The sequence below is a fragment of the Dromiciops gliroides genome, chromosome 5 (genome assembly GCF_019393635.1).
Source record: "Dromiciops gliroides isolate mDroGli1 chromosome 5, mDroGli1.pri, whole genome shotgun sequence".
Taxonomy (NCBI): Eukaryota; Metazoa; Chordata; class Mammalia; order Microbiotheria; family Microbiotheriidae; genus Dromiciops; species Dromiciops gliroides.
The window spans coordinates 91596096-91620726 of record NC_057865.1 but is presented as its reverse complement, the minus strand read 5'-3'; the positions used below and the strand labels follow the sequence as shown (position 1 = coordinate 91620726).

General features: G+C 36.5%; 1 protein-coding gene across 1 annotated transcript in view; it reads left to right on the top strand.

Annotated features, from left to right (window-relative positions):
* LOC122729469 (polypeptide N-acetylgalactosaminyltransferase 11-like) overlaps positions 1-24631 on the top strand; it is a 68999-nt gene that overhangs the window by 10410 nt on the left and 33958 nt on the right. The window contains exons 2-4 of the mRNA XM_043968362.1: positions 3711-3834; positions 9795-9961; positions 17871-17996. Coding sequence (XP_043824297.1) covers positions 3711-3834; positions 9795-9961; positions 17871-17996 — 417 coding nt within the window. The remainder of the gene's footprint in view (positions 1-3710; positions 3835-9794; positions 9962-17870; positions 17997-24631) is intronic.

Genomic DNA, 24631 nt, shown 5'->3' with positions numbered 1-24631 from the left:
CTTGTTACCCCTTTTCTTAAAAATGCTATCTGAAAGTGGAATACGTTGCCTAGGGTGGTACTGGCTTCTCCCTCACTGAAGGTCTTCCAAGGGAGGCTGTGCGACCACTTGACAGCTGTGTCATATTAGACGATCTTTTTCAGATACCAGTAGGACCAGACGGACACTGTGGTCCCTTCCGACTCCGCTCTTGTGATTCCCTACCCTAATTAATGTTGATCAGAACTCTGAGGCCCCTCCTAACCCAGAGATTCTGTCTCCTGACTCCCAACCCAATCCTCTTTCTACTCATTTAACATTATAGATTATAGAAAACTACAGTTAGAAACCATTTTTAGAGGTATCTAATACAACCTTCTCATTTAAGAGATACTAAGAGGTAAAATGACATTATCAATCAGTCAACACTTTCTCTATACCAGGTACCATGTCAGGCACATGAGATGCAAAAAATAAAAATAGTTTATGTCCTCAGACTTCTATTCTATCAAGAAAACCACATGTGCACATACAAATATGTATTGCATATATGTACATGTGTGTATATGCATGTATGTTTGTATTTATGTGTATGTGTATTTACATGTGTGTGCACACATACACATAAAGTAAATGTCAAGCAGCATGAGGAAGATGCTCTAGCACAGTATTGCCAAGTAGAAACAAATCCCTATAGGCCACACTTTGACTTAGAAAACAACAAATTAACATGATCTATGTTGCATCTTTATTTATTTTGTTAAACATTTCCCAATTACATTTTAATCTGGTTCTGGTCACGGCCTTGAGTTTTGCCTGCTGCTTGCAATAAGTTCAACACTGTTATTCTAGAAGCTGGTGATGCTTGAGCTGAACTTTGAAGAAAGCTCAGAATTCTACCAGGCAGAAGCGAGGAAGAAGGCACTAGACCTGGCAATTGACTGAATATATGAGATGAGAGAGAATGAGGAGCTGAGGATGACTCCAAGTTTGAAAACCTGAGTGACTGTTAAGTCTTTACTGAACTGTATGTCTTTAAAGAAAGAGGGGAATTCAGAAGAGGGGTAGATTTTGCAAGAAGGAAATAGCAAGCCACTCCACTATCTCTGCCATGAAGACCTCAAATGCAGTCATGAAGAGTCAGATATGACTGAGACAATTCAATGACAAAAACGACAGATTTGGGGAGAAAGATAATGAATTCTGTTTTGGACCTGCCAAATCTGAGACAATTATGGGACATCCAACCAAAATGTCCAATAGGTAGTTGGAAATATGAATGAGGAGAAATACATATACATTCATTGATCCGGGAGCTATCTGTATCATAATTTGCTTTGTAATGCTGTGTTATAGAGCCTTCGTGTTATGTCTTAAGTTTTTGTAATTATAAACAGTTCTTCTATGATCAGCTTTTTTTCTTTCTCCTTTGGGTTATTTCCTCAGGGTAGAAGAAGCTCCTAAGGACAGGTGCCAGGTCTTAATTATAATTATATTTATATTTATGTCTTCCCTACTCTGTGGTATGGTACTTTTCACATAATAAATATTAAATGAAGAGGTAGGTTTCTGGGTCAAAGGGTAACAAGTAGTTTTATAACTCTTGCTAAATATTGTAAGATCCTTCTCCAGAAAGATAAAATAATTCGCAGTGCCATTAGCAATATATGTGTATCCTATAAACTTGCCAGTCTTGTTTTTAAGCATTTTATTTTTTCTAGCTTAGTGGTTTATAAGCTCCTTAAATCTCATTTTATTTGCATTTCTTTAATTGCTAGTAGTGCCATATGTTCTTTCATGTTATATTTCCATGGAGATTTATTTGTATTTCTTCATGTGTGAACTGTCTGTTCCCCACTATGTCAATTATAGCTATCCAATCTTTGCCAAGTTTCTTCACCTTACAGAGGTTAGGCAAGATCAGAAGAGCTTAGTTGTTTGTTTGTTTTTTTAATTTGATAACAGCGTTTTAGTATAATTGGTTTTCTTTTAACCCTCTGCATTTTATTCTGAGAAGAGGTTATACACAGATTTTACCAGACAGCCAAAGGGATTCATGATACAAAATGAACTCCTAGACTAGATCATCTCTAAGATCTCTTCCAGATTTGACATTTTTATAGCTCTGTGAATTGATAAGTGAAATCTCATTGTTGACCTTAAATATTTGTTTTCCATTTATTCTATATAGTAAGCTTTTTATCATTTTTGTGAGTAGGTTTTGCCTTATTCATTTGTATTTGTGGCCTTATAGCCTAGTTCCGTACCTGGAACATAGTAGGCACTTAATAAATATTTATTTGATTCATTTCCCCCAGTTTCTGCCTTCTGTTGTTTTCCTTTTGAAATTTATTTTATGGAACCCCACTGTGCCTTTTAATTTGTATATCTGAATATGTCTGATAGCTTCTATTCCTGCAATCTTCAGAAATCTCCCCTGCATATCTGAGATGAATATGCTATTTCACTTTATTCCATTTTTTAAAATATTGGGTTTTTTTAATTGATTCTTTGACCAATTGAAATTTATTGCAGTTTATGGAATGAAGTATGAGGAAGTCAAATCTTATCCATTTATAGCAATATTTATTCTTATTGTTTTACTTCTATTTTGTCATATCTGAGGGTCTTAGAAAGTTTGAGTCTATCTCTGGAACCTATATTCCTTTCCACTGATCATTTTTTTTCCTGTTTTTATTCCAAACCTTAAGGCCATCATCATTACCTAAAAATTATATTATATTCTTGCCAACTTATTGTTGGGGGAAACAGGAGAGGGGAAGAAGGGAAGGGGGAAACAGTTTTGTTCCATCCTGTACCTCCTCTTGCCACTGTCTAGTGGGACATGACTTGCACAATTATTCTCATAGAACCATTTCACTTTCAAAAGTTTATAAGGCAGGGGCAGCTAGGTGGTGCAGTGGATAAAGCACCCACCCTGGATTCAGGAGGACCTGAGTTCAAATCTGGCCTCAGACACTTGACACTTACTAGCTGTGTGACTCTGGGCAAGTCACTTAACCCTCATTGCCCCACCAAAAAAAAAAAGTTTATAGGCAGCTAAATGGTTCAGTGGATAGAATTTTGGACCTGGAATAAGAAGTCCTGAGTTCAAATATTCACTCAGGTATTTACTAGGTATGTGAGACCCTGGACAAATCACAATCTTTCTCTGCCTCCTTCATCTGTTAAATGAAAATAATAATAAATAACACCTATCTCACGGGGATTCTGTTTGGATAAAAGGAGCTAAAATTTGTAAGTGCTTTACAAACCTTAAAGTGCTACATAAAGCTAGCTACTTTTAGTATGTCAAGTACTGTAAAATATTCTATGTATTTTAATGAATATTAAATTAAATCTACTTTATTATTTTAAATTTATTATATGAAATTTGTATGTTAAGTTAAATCTATAATTGCAAGAGTGTTATCATCTTTAAACATATAATATTCTCAGCTTTATTTCTCAGTTCTCAGAATAAAAAGATATCTTTCTTTTTTATGTCATCTTTTGTTTTTTCTGGAAGGATTTTATAATTTTTCCTTGAGTGAATATCTTTTGTCTTGAGGCAAAATTCATATTCAGGAATGATAATTTGGAGAGCTATCTGACCATTCTTACTCTGTTTCCTACTAGTGGGTCCCAAGAGTAGAAATGCAAATTATTTTTGTCAATTTATCTTGATTTTGTTTCCATAATATAGTCTGATTCATGACTTTCTGTCGCAGATGTGATTTTTTATGAAAGCAATCGGAAGATCAGAGACTTGGGCTTTGAACAGCATGGCTTCAACGTATTTATCAGTAACCAACTGAGCTATCATAGAGACGTGCCAGATACAAGGAGCATAGAGTATGTCACTATTTTCTGTAAATGCAGTTTAACATTGTGCTTTTGGGGGCCTTTTACAAATGAGGGTGGCACTGAAATCTTCTAGTTAACCATCAATTACTTGTTAGCTAATTCTTTTTTTTTTCGGGCAATGGGGGTTAAGTGACTTGCTCAGGGTCACACAGCTAGTACGTGTCACCACCTAGCTGCCTCCCCTTGTTAGCTAATTCTGAGAAAAAATTCCAATACTGTAGTACTTCAAGTGAAATCATCTGAGATTATATTTTCAGATGTAACTTTTTTTTTAAAGAATGTGGACCAGTGAAAAAGAGGTCATGAGGTCAGAGGACATGGATGGGGCAGGTAGGTGGTGCAGTGGATAGAGCACCGGCCCTGGAATCAGGAGGACCTGAGTTCAAATCTGGCCTCAGACACTTAACACTTACTAGCTGTGTGACCCTGGGCAAGTCACTTAACCCCAATTGCCTCACTTAAAAACAACAACAACAACAAAAAAAAAAACAGAGGACATGGACTTGGATCCTGGCTCTGCCATTTATCACTTGTATACCTTACACAAGTCACGACGTTTCTGGACCTCAGTTTCCTTATCTGCAAAATAAAAGTTTTCGATTAGATGACTTCCAAGGTCTCCTCTAATTTCAAATCTCTGATTTCATTTATTATAGACACAAATTAGTGGCCCTCATTTTTCTCTATATAGCTCTCCTTTTCAAGGCTCTTACAATTTTTATGATTACATTCACTAGTTTCTGGTATGTAGGCCCTTAATGAATCCTTGTTGATTGATTACTACCTTTATACCTCCTTGTAACACCTTGTAGTTTCTGGTGGTCTTCAACTCAAGAGGGATGATAATCTCCCTTTTATCAAGGAGGTTTGCATCTGAGCTCAGGACCAGGATGGCACCAGGGCAGGAATGATTCGAAACCATGAAATGTACAAATGAAACCCTAATCCAGAAATCTCTAAGATGTCCCATGTGATTCATTAGATGGCAAATAGGAGAAAGGTGATCATTAAACCTAACTGAAAAATATCTCGACCATATTGTGCAAGAAAGATGTAAATATTTACAAGTCTAATACAGTAGAAAACCCTTTCCCAGAAGGAATGTTTCCCTTCCATACAGCGTGATGAAGACATAGAGCTTAATAGGATCTAAGATTTTTTCTGTTCATACTGTATTACTGCCAAGTACTAGGGTTTTGAATTGGGATGCTGGTCACTAATTAGTAGTATACAGTGGCTAGCGGCAGGCTGCTTCTGAGATAAAATGTGTATGTGTCCTTCAAAATCAGTGATCTGTTTTCCCCCTAGAAACTTACTAACACTTAAATTTTTTAAGGTAATGAACATTTTTATTTATAGTTTAGGGTTCCAATTTTTATCCCTCCCTCCTTCCCTCCCCTTCCATGTTGTAGTAAGCAATCAGATATAGGTTATACATGCATGAATGTGTAAAACATTATAATATTAGTCATTTTGTATAAGAAAACTTGACTAAAAGAAAAAAATGAAAGTGGAGAATAGCACGCTTCAGTCCGTGTCCCATCAATATTTCTTTCTTTGGAAGTAGATAGTATGTTTCATCAATAGGCCTTTGGGATTGTCTTGGATCATTGTACTGTTGAAAATAGTTAAGTTTTTCACAGTTCTTCATCAAACATTGCTGTCTCTGTGCACAATGTTCTCTTGGTTCTGCTCACTTCACTATACATCAGTTCATACAAGTCTTTCCAGGCCTTTCTGAAATCATCCTGCTTGTCATTTCTTTTTTTCTTTCTTTCTTTCTTTCTTTCTTTCTTTCTTTCTTTCTTTCTTTCTTTCTTTCTTTCTTTCTTTTTTTTCCTTTTTGTGGGGCAATGGGGGTTAAGTGACTTGCCCAGGGTCACGCAGCTAGTAAGTGTCAAGTATCTGAGGTCAGATTTGAACTCAAGTACTCCTGAATCCAGGGCTGGTGCTTTATCCACTGCGCCACCTAGCTGCCCCCTTGTCATTTCTTATAGCACAATAAAATTCTATCACCATCATAGACCACAGCTTGTTTGGACATTTCCCAATTAATGGGCATTCCTTTGAGTTCCAATTCTTAGCCAGCACAAAACAATCTACTAGAAATATTTTTTTACAAATAGGTCTTTTTCTCTTTTTGGGCCTATGCACTTAACAAAAATTTTTTTAAACTCAATGTATGTTGTAAAACACCAAAAAAAATTAAAAATTAAACTACTTATATTTTGACTAGGAAAAATTATAATATAGCATAATGTTATAACATAATATGATATAATATAGCATCATATAATGTGATATAATACAATGTAACAAAGTAACGAAAAATAACAATGTAATATGATATGATATATACGATGTAATGTAAGTGTTAACAAAATAATTGGGGATTGTTCTGTATCACCTTCTAAATCCATCTCTGTAGTTATAAAATTTTGCCGTTTTTATGTGTGTATTTTTAGTGGTTGTACTTAGTGAATACTGTATGTTGCTCTAATTTTATGGCCCTTGCTTTGCATCAGCTTCTAGATCTTTCCATACTTCTTTGCATTCTTCATATTTATCATTGTGCACAGTACAATGGTATTCTATTACGGTAATATACCATCATTTTATTCTGTTATTTCTAAGTTATTAGGTAAACAGTCTGTTTCTAATATTTTGCTCTTATAAATAAAGTAAGCATAAACACTGTTGTTCAGATAGATCTTTTGCCCTCCTCTGCATCCCTAAGATAAAATGGGATCTCTGGGTTAGTCAGAGGGGATGATCAGTTGTGTGCTGGACTGTTGCAGTTGCAAGCATGGATTGTGCTGCAAAATAACTTATATTGCTTCACTGAAACTGAATCCCTACTGAATTTTATAATTTTAAACCTTTAGGGAGCTAGTTTTATAGGTGTGAGGTACAATCATAATGTGATTTTAAATATATCCCTCAGATTATTAGAGAGTTTGAGCAAGTTTTCTAGTGTTCATTAACACATTGTGTAACGATTGGAATGATGCCACCTGCTGGAGACTTACTGTAGAAGAGTTCCACCCACGAAGCGAAGGTCTTTGAGGGCAAGACCAGGAGTCTTTTCTTTGGCATCAGGAAGTGACGTTGGGTAGTGGGAGGAAGAAGGAAGGGACTAGCACTCTGTCTCGGGCTCTTTCCTTTGGACTCTGGTGGAGAGCGGAGCTAAAAATGTGCTCTCCCTTTAATAGATAGGAATCTAGGCCTTTCTCTCTCTCTTTACCAAATTCTTATTCTCCTTAATAAATGCTTAAAAGTCTAACTCTTGCTAAGGCTTGTAATTTATTGGCGACCACTCATTAGATACTTTAGACAGACTAGCTAGAATTTTAGCCCTTAACAATTGCATTTCCTTCTCCAGAAATAATGTGTTCAACAGCTGAATTGCTTTTTTGGTTTTCCTCATTTCCGCTGTGTTGTCTATAACTTTATCTCCATCTATATTAACTCTGCTCTTGATTCTCTCACTTAATATTTTCAAATTTTCTCCAGAATCTTAATTCCTTTTAAATTATTTCCTCCCAATCCTTTTTCTTTAAAAAGAAAAAAAAAAGAAAAAGATATCCTGTGTGACCCTAGGCAAGTTACTTAACCCTCATTGCCCTGCAAAAAAAAAGGAAAAAAGCATCATTCAATTCCTCCCTTCAGTTCCTTACCTTGATTTTAAATTTTATTTATTTATTTATTTATTGCAGGGTAATGAGGGTTAAGTGACTAGCCCAGGATCACACAGCTAGTAAATGTCAAGTGTCTGAGGCTGGATTTGAACTCAGGTCCTCCTGAATCCAGAGCCGGTGCTTTATCCATGGCATCCTAGTTGCCCCTTACCATGATTTTTAAAGAGCTTCAAAAATCTATTTTGGGGTTTTTTTTTGCCAATGTTTATTTTTTATTTAATTCATTAAATATATCATCTGCACATCTGAGGTAATCTCTTGGGATGTTTTTTGCAGCCTCTTTGTCTCTGTGCACTGTTCTGGTATATGCTTCAGTCAATACATATCTATGTTTCTCTAAAGGTAATTATGTGTTCATCAGGGCACTTCATTTTACTCATTTTCATCTCTCTTTTCTGAATTTCTATTTTGTTTTTGAGGGCAATGTGAGGAACCTGGTTTCCTTGCAACCTCTTACTTTGCCATTTCCCCAGAATTTCCAGATATCCTAGTAAAAAACCTTTTCAATTAGATACAGATGAGAATGGGCAGTCTCCAACTTAAAAATGGGTTATGTTCCAAAAGTTTGTTTGTAAGTTGATGTGACATACAAATTATAAATGAGTCATAAACATAAAACCCAGTTACCCTAATTTTGACCAATTTGGAGAAAGGCCCATTAGAACTATAGAACATATTTTTAAATAGGGACCAAAACAATTCTTTTAAAAGTTATTTTTCCATGAAAAATGTAATTGGCAAATACAGTGAGAAAGCAGAAAAATCTTGAGGATGCTTGAATCACTAAAGGAAATAATTGTTTCTGTCAAAAGAAAAAGAATCCCTCTTCATAGTACATGAGGAAGGAAAAACAAACTAGAGAGATAAAATTCCTTTCCTTTGCAACTAATGGGAAAGACAGAGACTGAAAGAAGGAAGACACACTAATAGAGAAATCGGTAGCTCCAGCTCCAGAGCTGGAGCTGAAAGGAAGCTCAGAGGTCTTTTCTTCTAACCCTCGTTTTACAGATGAGGAAACTGTGGCCCATGGTGGTCAAGTGATTGGCTCAAGGTCACGAGGGTGATAAATGTCCAAAGAGGAATTGGAACTCAAACCTGCCAGCTCCAAAGCCTACAAAACTCTTTCTACTGTACCACACTGAAGCTTATTAACCATTAAAAAAATTTTTTTAATTCAATTTTTTTCCTTCTCGATGCTTTTTCTTCTTGACACTTCACTGACATGCTGCTGGATATCTTAGTTAGCCTTCTATAACCTTTCCATTGTCTTCTGCCTCATGAAAATGAGACAGGAAGTTCATCACAACAAAAAGTTGGGGATGAAAATGTGTAGGCTCTTGGCAAAATATATTTGCTTCTTTTGGGTTTCAATTTCATCTTCTGTAAAATGAGGGATTGGGGAGGATGATCTTTAAAGTCCCTTCCAATGCTGAAGTTTACCCAAAACAAGGCCAAACAGTCAGCATTGTTATAACAAGAAAAAAAATTATTTGGAAAATATTAGAAAAAGCTAAGTGATCCTATATTCTTTATCTTTTAATAGCTACAAACAGCTAATTATTAAGTTTGTTCATAGCTAGCTAGTTCTTAGAAATTCTTGTTAATAATGATTATTAATAACTATTTCTAACCTGAATATTATAATTTTATTTTATGAATTATTAAATATTATTAAACAGGTCTACTTATTAAATAGCTAATTCACATTTCTAAGAGATTTAGAAATGTTATCTCATTTTTATCTTTATAACAACCCTGGGAGGTAGATGCTGTTGTTATCCCCATTTTACAGTTGAGGGAACTGAGGCAGACAGATTAAGTGACTTGCCCAGAGTCACACTGATAGTCAGTGTCTGAGGCAAGCAGGATTTGAATTCAAGGCTTCCTGACTTCTTCCAGTACTTTATAAGCTATGATTATTTATTGAACTATGGTGGGCACAGGGGCACTGGGCTTAGGAAGCAAAATACCTAGGTTAACTTGTGACCATAAACATTTAAGGTCTTTACACCTCACGTTCTCCTATCTCCAAAATGGGAATATTGATACTTGTACCACTGACATCATTGGATTGTTAAGAGTAAGCTGTAAACTACTGTACAAATGTCAGCTTCTCTTATCATCGTAAATATAATGAGCTCAAGGACAAGCAGAGGATTTTAGAAGTGGGTATCTAAGATTGGGCAAATCAGAGCCTGAACCATTCAAGGTTTTTCAATGAATATTTTTCTTCTTATTTTTTGTCTTCAGATGTAAAGCCAAGTCTTATCCCTACTATCTCCCAGTTGCCAGCATTATCATTTGTTTCTACAATGAAGTCCTTTCTGCCTTGCTTCGGACAGTGCACAGTGTCATTGATCATACTCCACAGTATCTCCTTCATGAAATTATTCTGATAGATGACCACAGTGAATTTGGTAAGGAATCCCAATGTTAAAAATGAAAGCTGACTTCTACCTTGGATGACAGTGATGTCCCCAAGGCATTTGGCTTTTCTCTTTTCTTCTGACAATTGACATTCACACAGCTGGCATAAATGAAGATATAGACTGTCTCCTGGCCAGCACAGTGATTCTGATGGGACCAGGTACAATTAAGAGCTTACCTATCCAATAAATACTAGTTTTAAGGAAATCAGGGTATTTAGTTATTAGTATCATAGATTCAGAACTGGCAGGGTCATCTAGTCTAACTGTCCTCATTTTATAGGCAGCTAGATAACCCAGTACATAGAGCACAAGACTTAGAGTCAGGAAGATCTGAGTTCAAATCCTGTCTCAGATACTTACTAGCTGTGTGACCTTGGACAAGTCACTTAATGCCTTTCTGTCTTAGTTTCCACATCTGTGAAATGGAGGTAATAACAGCACTTACCTCCCGGGGTTGTTTGTGGGGATAAATGAGATAACATTTATAAGATATTTTATAGCAGCTTAAAGTGCCATAAAAAAATTCTAGCTATTATTATTCAGTGAACAGATCCAGTAAAGTGACTTTCCCAAGATCATACAGGTAGTAAGTGACAGAGCCAGTATTTGAAGATGGGTCTTCTGACTCTAAAGACAGCATTCTTTCCATTGTGTCATGCACACCCTGTGAAATTTGGTTCTATACACTTACTGCCTGTTAAATGTATCTCCTCATCATCATAACCATCGTTGTCATCATCCATGACCATCACGCTATGTTACTATTAGGGCACAAGAACTGCTAAGGTTTCTATCACACAGCTTGTGAACGTCTACACTTAATAAATAACTGGTCTATGCTATGGATGAGTTAGGGTTCTCCCAGGAACCATGGAGAGGGAAAGGGAGTTCCCCTCATAGGGAATAATACTATGCCTATGGCCAAGGCCATAAACATTCTCTGAGACACTGAATGAATTTTCCACATAGAAACAGTGTCAGTGATACATGGAGGTTAGGTTCCCAGGCTAGCCCACAAAAGCCCATAATATACCCGAAGTGTTATGGGAGGAAAAGGAGGAGAAGGCAATGAAGGAGGAGCAGAAGAGAAGAAAAATGAGAAACCACAGAAGAATGAAGGAGCAAGAAAAAGAAGGATTTTAAAGTGTAGGGACAATAGATGACTCAACTCATGGAGAAAAAAATTAAGTAATTTCTACTATATCCTGGGTTAGATATGCTTTAATGAAGTAGCTAAGTAATGATTCGCTATTTAAAATATTGGGGTTTTTCGAGAAAAACAAATCTGTTCTGAGTTTCCAAACAAACTTTTGGAACAACAACCACTTGCAAATTGTGGGCTGACTGCATTGTACTGTATGCAATTTAGGAAATAAGTGTTTGAGAAGGACATATATATCTTGGGAGAGGTCCAGGAGATAGCAGCCAAAAGAGTCATAAAACTCAAACTCATAAAATATGAAGAGAGATTTGATAAGTTTAGCTTATTTAACATAAGAAAATGAAGAGAGTGTAATAATAGGACACCAGTTTCTAAATAGTTATCTTAGGTCAAAGTCAAGATTATCCACTTAGGAAAGGTCAAAGGAACTTTTGGTTAAACATTAGGATTTTTTTTTAACTTGGAAGTTATTTTAAAACTAAAATGGTTTATGGGAAATCTCTCTCATTGTGAGTGTACTGTATCTTCTCCAGTTGCTCTAATGCCAGACACATTTGGGCCCTAACCACATACTCTTAGACATTAGTCAATGGATTAGCCTGAGGTCAGCTTTAATAAGCAGAGGGTGGGTCTACTCAACCTTCAGCTCAGGACCTGTCTCTCAATCCTTCCCCTAAACCCTGTAATTCAAGATCTCTACCTACCAAACAAAACCCTTTATGCCTTTTTTTTTTTTTGCAGGGCAATGAGGGTTAAGTGACTTGTCCAGTGTCACGCAGCTAGTAAATATCAAGTGACTGAGTCTGAATTTGAACTCAGGTCCTCCTGAATCCAGGGCCAGTGCTTTATCCACTGTGCCACCTAGCTGCCCCTTTCTCTCTTACTTCTAAGACTCCAGGAAAGCATTTTCCCCACACTTCCTTTTTCTTATCACCCAGTTTGTCCATTGTAATTTGTCTTTCCACTCCACAATTCACAAAAATTACCATTAGCCTTTTATATTCTCAACCCATTGACCATTTCAATCCTAGGCCTTTCTGCTGCTTTTGATTCTGTTGACTGCCCCAATGTTCTGACACTATTTTTCTCTTGGTTTTCTTCCTACCTTACTGATTTCTTCTTCTCAGTCTACTTTGCTGGATCTCCCATTCTCCCTAAATATGCCAAGGGTCTTGGGTCTCCCCCAAGGGTCTGTCCTCTTCTCTTTCTCTTCTCTTCTCTTTCTTGAACTCAACCAAACCTATGGAATCCATTATCACCTTTATGTAATTAACTCCCAAATCTATATATCTAGCACTAATCTCTCTCCTGAGACTCAACTCCTTTATTACTCTCTACCTGGTATACATCTCCACTTAGATATCTGATCAGCACCCAAAACAGGGTCCCTGAGGAAAAACTTAGAATGAAGTGAAAATTGGAAAAATGACAGAGGACTAGGTTTCCACTTCTTGGGAAATAGAAATGTCACCTTTCTGTCATTTGGATCCCAATCCTTTATTTACACTGATGGATCTGATCTGCCTTGGGGGCCACTCTCAATAATCTTTGTTGCTCATTTTCCCCACAACCAGCAATTTCCCTGGACATAAGAATTTGACTCACAACTCTACCCAAAAGGATCATGCAAGCATTCAGGCTAATAAAGTAATGGACATAAGACAGGTTTTATTTCACCTCACAAAACCACAAATGGAAATATTACCTATACTAATCTATAGTTAGGAAAGATCTTTTCCTCTTTACAGCATCAAGCAATTATTATTATTATTATTTTTTTGGTGAGGTAATTGGGGTTAAGTGACTTGCCCAGGATCACACAGGGCTGATGCCCTATCCACTGCGCCACCTAGCTGCCCCCATCAAGCAATTCTTCATTCCGGTGGATCCCACCTTCTTTCTGGACCTATATTGTCCACATGATTCATATTACCTGTGAAGGGATAGGTCCTGATTGCTTAACGACCATCTCCCCTCAGACTCAGATGGAGAAGTCATAACCTCTCAGCCTTAGTTTCCTTATCAAAATGAGAATAATAGTTCCTACCTCATGGGGTTGTTGTATGGATCAAATCAGATAATATGTAAAGTGCTTCACCAAACCTTAAAATGCTAGCTTTACAACAAGTCTGTATAGTAGATACTATTATCTATTATTTTACAGATGGGTAAATTGAGGCTCAGAGAGGTTAAATGCCTTGCCCAGGGACACAAAGCTAGTAAGTATCTGAAGTAGAATTTAAACCTAGATCTTTTGGATCTAGGTTTTCTATTGTTGTTTTTTTGTGAGGCAATTGGGGTTAAGTGACTTGCCCAGGGTCACACAGCAAGTGGCAAGTGTCTGAGGCCAGGTTTGAACTAAGGTCCTCCTGGCTCCAGGGCCAGTGCTCTATCCACTGTGCCACCTAGCTGCCCTGGATATAGGTTTTCTAAGGTACACTGCCTCTCTATTAGCAGTATATTTAAATTTATCCCTTTATTTATTTATTAATAATTTACATGTCTTAGATTTCAAACCCTTATCAGAGAATTTTTTAATTTTAATTTTTTTAATTTAATTTTTCCCAAATTAGGTGTAAAAACAAATTTAACATCAATTTTAAAACTTTGTGTTCCAAATTCTCTTCCTCCCTCCCTCCCCACCCCTCCTTAAGAATTCAAGCAATTCAATATAATTTATACACGTGAAGTCATGCAAAACATTTCCACATTAGTCAGGTTGTGAAAGAAAAGGGACAAAAAAATTTTAGAAAAAGGAACTAAGAAAAAATTATGCTTCAATTTGCATTCAGATACCATCAGTTCTTTCTCTGTAGATGGGTTGCATTTTTCATAAGTCCTTCAGAATTGTCTTGGATCATTGTATTGCAGAAAATAACTTAGTCATTCACAGTAGATCATCTTACAATATTGCTATTATTTTGTATACAGTATATTTCACTTTGCATCAGCTCATGTAAGTCTTTCCAGGTTTTTCTGATAGCAGCCCACTCATCATTTCTTATAGCACAATAGTGTTCCATCATAACCTCATCCCACAATTTGTTCAGCCATTTCCCAATTGATGGGCATCTTCCTAATTTTGAATTCAACTTTTTGGTTTTTTTTTATCATCAGAGAAAATTGATACAAAAAATTTTCCCATTCAACTGCTTCTCTTCTTATCCTAGGCATATTAATGTTGTCTGTACAGAAACTTTTCAGTTTCATGTAATCAAAATTATTTATTTTATTTTTTGTAATTGATCCTCTCCCTTGTTTGGCTAAGAATATATCTCCTACCCATAGCTGTCAGAGATAAATGATTTTCTTTTCTTCTGATTTTTTAGTAATATGATCTTTAATAATGTCACATATCTATTTAAATATATTGTAGGATTTGGTTTAAGATGTTCATCTAAGCCTAATTTCTGCCAGAAGCTTTCAAGGGTTTTGTTATGTTTAGTGGTCTTAGGAGAAGACAAAAATAGAAGGAAGGGGGCCTACACTGGGGAGGAAAGGAGGAAGAAGAAAACTATTACTATTTTGTAATAGAGGTACATAAAATGAAGAGTATATAAGCATGGAGGAAGGAATGGTAGTAAGAATCATCCCACGAACCTCATTTTCATTTGAATTAAAAGAAAACTGAATATACTTACCACAACTACACACAGAGATCTTGGTATAGAAATAAATTAAACTCTCAAGGGAAATAAGAAGGAACAGGGACAAAGGAGGGACAGTAAGGAATGTCAGATAGAGGCAAGGAATCAGGGAAGTAACAGAATAGTCATAAGTAAAACATATTTTGGGAAGGGACACGAAAGGAATATTAAAAGGAAAGGAAGAGTAAAAACCTGGAACTGGGATGAGGTAAGGAGAAAAGAAAAGGTGTAAGAGAGGAAACAGCCTGTTTTACAAGATTATAAATATCAAGCATATTCCCTCACTTTTACTACCTTCTCATTTATAAAGAAGGAGGTGGGAATAAAGAGAGGACAAGGCACAAGAGGATCGGATGGATGGACATAACTGTTAAATTTAAATTAACTGAGCAATTAATTGATACACAATTAACAATCATAACCATGAATGTGAATGGGATGAACTCACCTATAAAATGAGATAAGACTACAGAATAGATTTAGAAAGCAGAATTTAAAACATTAATTGCTCATATGGAAGTTAAACTAATATAATAAAAATGATAATGCTACCTAAATTAATTGACTTATTCAGTACTGCACCAAACTCCCAAAAGAATATTTTATAGAGTTAATAATAAGAAAATTTATATGGAAGAAAAAAGGCCAATAACTTCAAAGGCAATAATAAAAAAGTAGGAAGGAAGTGGGTATGTGACTACCAGATTTGAAACTTTATTACAAAATGGCAATCCTTAAAAATGTCTTGATGTTGGTTAATAAAAAGAGAGTGAATCAGTGAAACAGATTGGGTACTACAATTTTCTCTGATAAAGGCCTCATTTCCAAGATATATAAAGAACTGATGCAAATTTATATGATGAAGAACCATCCCTCAATGATCAAAGGATATGAAGAGTCAATTTTCAAAGGAAGAAATCCAAACTATCAACAACCATGTAAAAAACTTCTGTAAATAACTAATAGTTAGAGAATTACAAATAGAAAAGCTATGAAGTCCAACCCATACTTCTCAAATTGACAAAGATAACAAAAAAAGAAAATGACAAATTTTGGAAGGGCTGTGGAAAAACAGGTACATTATTGCACTATTGGCAAAACTATGAATTGGTTCAGCCATTCCCAAAAGCAATTTGGAACTATTCTCAGAAAATTTCCAAACACCCTTTCCCCCAAGTATATAACTAAACTTATACCCCAAAGAACACACAGAGAGAAGGCATCCAGATGTATAAAAATATTTATGGTATCTTATTTCATGGTAGCCAAAGATTGGAAGCTAATAGGCTGTGCTCTAAACGAGTACAGAAATAGTGCACTACATGAATGTAATGAGCTATAATTGTGACATAAGAGAAGATGAAATGGACAATTTCAGAGAAAACTGGATACAAAGCACAGTGAATAGAACTAGGAGCACAATTTATACAATGGTAACATTATAGAGAAAAACAACTTTGACACATTTTAGAACTCTCCTCAATTCAATGATAAACCACAGGCTCAAAAAAAAAATGAAGCTGAAACAGTTCACTTAACTCTTCACAGAGAGGTGAAGAAGTTAAAATGCCCAAAGGGACAAACATTATTTAAGACATAACTAATGTAAGAATTTGTTTTGCCAGACTAAGTAGATATTTACTGAGGGATTTGTTTTTAGTTTGTCTTTAAATTTGTTTAATGGGGTAGGCAATGAGAGGAACAGATAAAAAAATTATTTATTCTTTTAATAATTAAAATTGTGGTATGATGTATGATCTATATGTCAATGTACCTCCTCTCCCCTGACAGATGGACCGAATATAATCTCAGGGATTCCGTCCAATAAATATATGTGTGTATGTATATGTATGTATGTATATATATATATATGTACTTATGGTATATTGTTCTCAGCTCTCTGAAGTTCAGAATCTGGTTTGTGTTTCTTAATTGTCCTCTGCAAGCATAATGATCCCAAGCAATAAACATAGGAAAGATTATTGACACAAAAAGATTGGTAGCTAGTATCAAAGCCCCTGAAACAAAGCACAGATTATAATCCTTCATCTGGTTTGGAGTTCAGTTTCCTTTTTCCCCAAGAAGTTCAATCTTAGACCTTGCAAACTCACAGCACCAGTAGGTGATGTTCCAATAGTGTGAACGAAATCAAGGATCTGGATGGAAGGTAGCTTCCGTGTCTTTCTATATACTTATTTCCTTATGGCTCTTCCTTGTCCCCTTGTTCCGGCCTCACTCCCATGGTAATGGCTCTTGGCTGATATCTCTTAGTACGTCCTATAATTTTCAGTGCATTCAGCTTGAAATTCTACATAATTGTAGCTCCTAAAGGTTTCAGTTTGGCTCTGAAACTTCTAGGTTTTCACTTGGTAACTACTACTGGTTCTAGGTTCCTCTGTCTTTAAAGCAAGGTTTCTAACCCCCATGGCCACAGTTCATGGTTCTACATGTGCATGAATGTTCAGGCCTTTCCCCAGCCAGTATAAACAGGACTCCTTTGAGGACTGCTGACTTCTGTTGAATCCTCTAAGTACACAACTGCTACATATGCAAAAAAAATTGTGCATATATATATGTGTGTGTGTGTATACATATATATATATATATATATACATATGTATATACATATATAAATTTTTGAAGTGTTTTCACTGGTAGCTTGCCCTTCCTCTCCCTTTTTCCAGATGGTACAGTGGGTTCAGGCAGGAAAGGCTGAGTTCAAATCCTACCTTGGACAATTACTAGCTGTGTGACCTGGGACAAATCACTCAACCTCTCTTAGTGTTGGGTTTCCTCATCTGTAAAATGGGGATGATAATGTCACCTACCTCAGAACTGCTGTGAGGATCAAATGAGATAACATATGTAAAGCAGTTTGCAAAACTTAAAATGCTATATAAATGCTTTTATTGTTATTATTCGACAAACTTTTAAAAAGTAAATTAAAGTTTCTTAATACAAAATTAACATCCATTTGATCTGTGGAGCAATATAATTATGTTAAAGATTCCAGCAAATATTAAATACTTGTGGGTCAATATCTGTGTGGTTGTATCTCATAAATACATGATGATTCTTCTATTTTTAGATTATTTGAAAGAAGACCTAAGGAATTATATCAAGGAAAATTTTCCTGAGAATGTTAAATTATTAAGAAATTACAAACGAGAGGGACTGATTCGAGGAAGAATCATTGGAGCAACTAATGCTACAGGTATAACATACCATGTACTTTTTTGGCGGGTTGGTGGGAAATGGCCACATATATCACCAAGACAGTGTGTGGTCGTATTCAAAGTCCATTAGTGCCTCCTTCACCTTAGTTTAAAGAGACAGGCATCAATTCAGTCACGAGAGATGCACCCAATCTTTGAATTGCTCAAAATTGTTTCTTGCCCATCCCATAAATGTTTGGGAGTTTAATCAGGATTTGTTACATGGCCAACCATAGCAGTACCACTTATCATTTTCCTTTAAAATAATATCAGCCTTGAATAAGCAGCTGCTAACACCAAAATGTGACTAAACATTGTTGCTTTGATTTTGCTGATTTGGAGTGTTCCACTGCTCAAACATGGCAAGTATAACCTGTGACCTTGCATCAAGGGCCAGTTTTCCCCATGTTACAGATATCTGCTTTCCATTTGAAGGCATGATTCCTCCCATATGCAAATCTGATTAAGAGATAATTGTAAGGTTTTTAGCACAATTGACTGATCCTTGTGCCCTGGGATTCAGAGACCCCAAACTTACTTCAGAAGACAGTTAACTCAGTCTGTTTTTAATTTTAATAGACTTTGGAAAATAGGACTGGCTTTTGTCATAAGTAAGAATGTTGCCAACTGTACCAAACACAAATTGCTTTTGACAGATTCTGTTCCATTGGGTTGGGAAGAGGTAGATTGGAGAAGAAGGAATAAGTCTGAAAATAAATTAACACTAAGTGAAATTTTGTTTTTACTTGAGTGACTACATCTGGTGCTTTTCTTTGAATCTTTTACCTGAATTTGAACTGAATACTCTTCATGACTTTTTGCCTGAATAGCAAGAATAAAGAACTGAAAAATTACTAGTTCTTAATGGCTTAAATTTATTTTAGTTTTTCAAATCAGATATTTTCTAGGCATCTACTGTGTGCCATTTTTTTATTTTAATTTTTCATTCTTCTTAATTACATATAAGGCTATTTTTTGAGTTCCAAATTTTTCTCCCACCCTTCCTTCCCTCCCCTCTTCCAAGGCCAGCAACCAATTTGACATAGGTTATACATTACTATCATGTTAAACATATTTCCACATTAATCAGAGCAAAAGGAAAAAATGCAAGAAAGAATAAATAAGAATAACAAAAAAGCAACAACAAAAGTGAAAATAGTATGCTTCAGTTTGTATTCAGACTCCATAGTTCTTTTTCTGAATGTGGAGAGCATTTTCCACCATAAGTCTCTTGGCATTGTCCTGGATCATTGTATTGCTGAGAAGAGTTAAGTCAATCACAGTTGATCATCACACAATGTTGTTGATACTGTGTACAGTGTTCTCTTGTTTCTGCTCATTTCACTCAGCATCAATTCATGGAAGTCTTTTCAGGTTTTTCTGAATTCCATCTGCTTATCATTGCTTACACCACAATAGTATGCCAGTATTACACTGGAAAATTATGATCCTGTGTCTTAAAAGCCACTTCTGTGCTCCCCATTACTTCTATGTGTTTCTTTGATTTTCCTTCACCAAGTATTTTTGAATCCTGATATTCCCCAAGGATATTCTTAATAGAACGTTGAAAATTTTCCTTGCTGGGGGCTAACAGAGAGACCTGGGACTATATCTATTTCAGTAATTCTTTTGTAATGTTGAATTGATTTTCAGAAGTATACCCTACAGATAAAATTCTATCAGTCTTTCCCCCTCTTAGTCTAACCAAGACCAGATGAGGTTAAAATAAGGAAAAAGAAAAGTGCCCCATTAATTTGTGGCAGTGAAAACAACATGTGGTTAGACTTTAATCGTATGAGTCAAAAATTATTGGTTTGTGTTTTTTTTTTTTTGGTATTGTTTATTTATTCCCTCTCCTAGCAAAAAGTTAATCTGGAACAAATTCCAACTCTTATTAAATTCAATAAACATTTATTGAGGATTTAAGTCCTGTACATTTGTTTGGTAAGTGCTAGAGATAGAATGATGAATTAAACCCATTCCCTTTTCTCTTCTTCCTTCCTTCCTTCCTTCCTTCCTTCCTTCCTTCCTTCCTTCCTTCCTTCCTTCCTTCCTTCCTTCCTTCCTTTCTTTCTTTCTTTCTTTCTTTCTTTCTTTCTTTCTTTCTTTCTTTTTTTTGGTGAGGCAGTTGGTGTTAAGTGACTTGCCCAGGGTCACACAGCTAGTAAGTGTTAAGTGTCTAAGGCTGGATTTGAACTCAGGTCCTCCTGAATCCAGGGCCGGTGCTCTATCCACTTTGCCACCTAGCTGCCCCCTATTCCCTTTTCTCAAAGTATTTACTGTCTAGTAGAGGAGATGACAAGGCTCTGCATATCTATAGTATAAATTAGGACCTGGTTCCAAAACAAGACGCTCCATCTCCTGCCTCCAGACGTTTTCTCACTGTCCCCATGCCTAGAATACTCTGTCTCCTCATCGCTGCCCCCTGGCTTCCTTAGCTTCCTTCAAGTCCCATCTAAATCTCATCTACTATAGGAAACCTTTCCTGATTCTTCTTAATTTTAGTGCTTCCCTCTGTTAACTATTTCCTATTTATCCTGTCTATATCTTATTTATACATATTTGTTTGTTGTCTCCCTTATTAGACTATGAATTTCTTGAGGTGAGAGACTCTTTTTGGCCTTTTTTTGGTATCTCTAGCACTTAACATAGTGCCTGACACATAGTAGGGGCATTGTAAACACATAGCATGTGCTTAACAAATGCTTGTTGACTGATTGACTGACTGGAAAGTGTCTAAGGAAGTTCCTGAAAAAGTGCTAAGGGGGGGGGGGCGCAGCAAGGTGGCACAGTAGATAAAGCACCCGCCCTGGATTCAGGAGGACCTGAGTTCAAATCTGGCCTCAGACACTTGACACTTACTAGCTGTGTGACCTTGGGCAAGTCATTTAACCCTCATTGCCCCACTAAAAAAAGAAAAAGTGCTATGAGAGATTTGAGGGGCTTCGTTATAGAAACAACACCTGAGTGAGTCTGGAAAGATGGAAATGATTTCAATAGGTGGCAATGTGAATGAGACTGGAACTGAAGGAATTTCAGGAGTGAGGGATGGTTTGCTTCCCTTGGATTTAGAGAAAGGGAGATTTCCCCACCTTTAGGAAGTCAGGACAGCATATTAAAAAGCAGAGACATCACCTTGCCAATAAGGTCTGGATAGTCAAAGCTGTGGTTTTTCTAGTAGCAGTGTGTGACGGGGAGAGTTGGTCTATAAAGAAGGCTGAGTGCCGTAGAATCAATGCTTTTGAATTGTGTCGCTGGAGAAGATTTTTGAGAGTTCCTTGGATAGCAAGAAGATCAAATCAGTCAATTCTTAAAGAAATTAATTCAGGCTATTCACTAGAAAATCAAATAAGGAAGTTAAAGCTATAATACTTTGGCCACATAACTAGAAGATGGGATTCATTGGAAAAGACCCTGAGGTTGGGAAAGATTGAAGGCAAAAGAAGAAGGGGACAGCAGAGGATGAGATGGATAGATGATATCATGGAAGCAATGAACATGAACTTGGACAGACTTTGAGAGATAGTGGAGGATAGAAGGGCCTGGTGTGCTGTGGTCCATGGGATCATGAAGAGTCAGACACGACAGAATGACTGAACAACAACACAACATAATTTAGGGTCTTTGGAAGATACATTTATTTTTCAGTTACTAGTCCAAAGACATAGGGTAAAGAAGCTTTTGTGTAGTTTACAAGTTGCTTCTTTTGTTTCTTGAATTTGAGTCATATTTATGAACTTATTTTCACCATTCTTCCCTTGTCCATCTTTGTCTTGAAGTCACCAAGCTTCATAGCTTAGGTTAGATTAAGCCAGAAGGCCTTGAGTTATTCATAGCATTTCTTTACCTTGTCATCCTTTACAACAGATATTGATATGTAAATTATAATGATCCTCTGGATGGCCTTTGGGCTTAATGCTCATAATGAGTATTACAAGGCAAGATGGCTAAGTGTCCTATGAAATGATTTTTGTTGTTACCTTTGTATTCACAATGGAACCAACTCCATGCACTTCTTTACTTGCTTCTCCATAGAAAACCTCTTTCAATTTCCATTTAGCTCCACCTTCCTTATATTGTTCCTCTACTGTTCCCACAGATGAGTTATAGAACAGGGAGAAGAACACTTACCAAATATGTTTGTCACTGTTGTGGAGGATGTCCTGCACAGAGAGGATTCCCTTTAGTTGGCGGGGTCCTTCAGACACTCTTGTTTGCAGATTATATTGTTCTGATAGCATCAAGACCCTGAACACTATAGAGTTTCCTTAATATTTAAACCACTTCAAAGAATTGCCCTTAACACAGGATATACAGGTAAGTGCACAGCCCATTGAGATGACTCACAAATACATATGGACAAATATGGCTTGGACAAACACTTCAAATGCACAATGAACCTCCCTAGAATTAAACAGATGTGAGATAAAAGGTGATTTTCCTCACATCTAGAAGCATTGTTAGGCAGATAAGAATAGTGCCTCTCTGAATACTGACTCTGTGTTGCACCCCCTTTAACTGACTATGGTGGTGGAAGAGAGTTGGTACATCATTTATGTCCTACACAATGCATAGTTGATGTAATGTTCTACATAATGCATATGTTTTACATAATGCAAGTCGAGGAAATATCTCAACTATTATAAATTATTGACAAACCTTTGAGTGCTTACCTTATGCAATCCACTGTGCTCGACATGAGGGAGACCAAGGAAGAAGTATGAGACATAGTCCCTGCCCTCCAAGAATTACTGGAAGGGTAGCAGTGACCAGTGTACCCCATCATTGCTGTTGATACCTCTCTGGATCCCCCTCCACACTGATCTTAGCTCTTGGGGAAGTGGATTCTCTTGGGAGGTAGGGGAAAGACTTTAAATGGAGTCTGGATGACAATTTCTCAGGACTATTGAGGACAGAATTCTTGTTCAGGTACATTTTGGATAAAGAGACCTGTGAGGTCCCCTCTAAATCTGAGATGGTGATTTTCTTATCTCATAGGGTAGCTTTGAGGACTTTCTGAAATGAGGATGAGATATATTTTATCAACAGCTTTATGTGGAGTCAGACAACCAGAGAAGTTGACAGCTCCAAAATTGGTGCTGGAATCAATGGTATATGAACGTGAATATATTCCAGATTCTGCCTAAAGTTTACTATAGAATCAGCTGACTTTAATTGAATAATTTGTCAAAGGGTGCTTGCATCCAAACTGAGATGGTAAAGAACTGACTGGGCCTCAACTCCTGATCTATAAAATAAAAGAGGGAGGGAAGAGAATAAAGATTTATATATTATTTACTATGCACCAGTCACATCAAATGAGATAATTGCAATGCATTTAGCATAGTGTCTAGTACATAATAAGCACTATAAAAATGTTAGCTATTAAAAGTAAGTGCTTTATAAATTTTACCTCATCTGATCCTCACAACAGTCCTTTGAGGTAAGTGCTATTATCATCCCCATTTTACATTTGAGGAAACTGAGGCAGACAAAGGTTAAATGATTTGCCCAGGGTTACAAAACTAGTAAGTTATTTGAGGCCAGATTTAAACTCAGGTCTTTCTGACTCTAGGCTCAGCCCTCTACCCACTGTACCACCAGCTGAGATAATCCCTAAGGTACTTTCTTTACTATAAATCTATGATCCTATGAAATACAATCCTAAATCAAGACCCACTTTGATTGAGTTGCTTTATGATCATGGAAATCTTGCTTTTTGATTTATACAAATTTGTGGAGCTTGGAGAAAGGGGTAGCTTGACTCAAAGTAACACCAGCTAAATTGGACCCACATCTACCAAGATGTCGAGCTTTTACTGTAGATTACAGCAGGGAGTACTTCAGCTGGCTGCCTCACCAAAAATTTCAGAGAGAATCCTACTGGCCTGCTTCCTGTCCTACACACACAGCCTCCATGTATTTGCATTGGCCAGTCTCCATGGATGGAAAACTCTCCCTTCTCACTTGCACTTCTCAGAATCACTGTTTTCCTTCAAGACTCATTCAAGCTCCACCTTCTTCATGAAGCCTTTTCTAGTCCCTTCCCATCCAACCACAAACGTATTCCCTCAACAAACTACTTTGTCTATATGCTACATATACTTTATATGGATAAGTTGTCTCCTACATTAGAATGTAAGCTCTTTGAGGGCAAGGAACTATTCCAGTTTAGTCTTTGTGTCCCATTCCTTTCATATAGTAAGCATTTAATAAATTAATATTGATTGATTGATTGATTGACATAGCTACAAACAAATTAATCTAATCCCTCATATTTCCAGTTATCCAGTTGCTATGGCCACTTAGTTCTCAGAGATAATCACATTCAGCTCTCTATGTTGCCATGGGAACTTTGGAAGAATCAGACACAGGGCTGCCTGTGTAAGTAAATTGGAAGGTGGCAGGGGGCTTAAATTGTTTAAGAGTTCTGTATGCATATGGGTAAGCTTTTTGTGTTGTAGCAATTCCATTCAGAAAGAATTTTTGACTAAACTTCCCACATTGGACCTGATTTGTGATTGGTAGTTTCGTTCATATTTAACATTTTACTCTGAGTTGTATCTATAGAAGCAGTTGAATGACAATAAACATTTTATTAACCAGGACACTTTTCTGTTTAAAAAATTTTCAA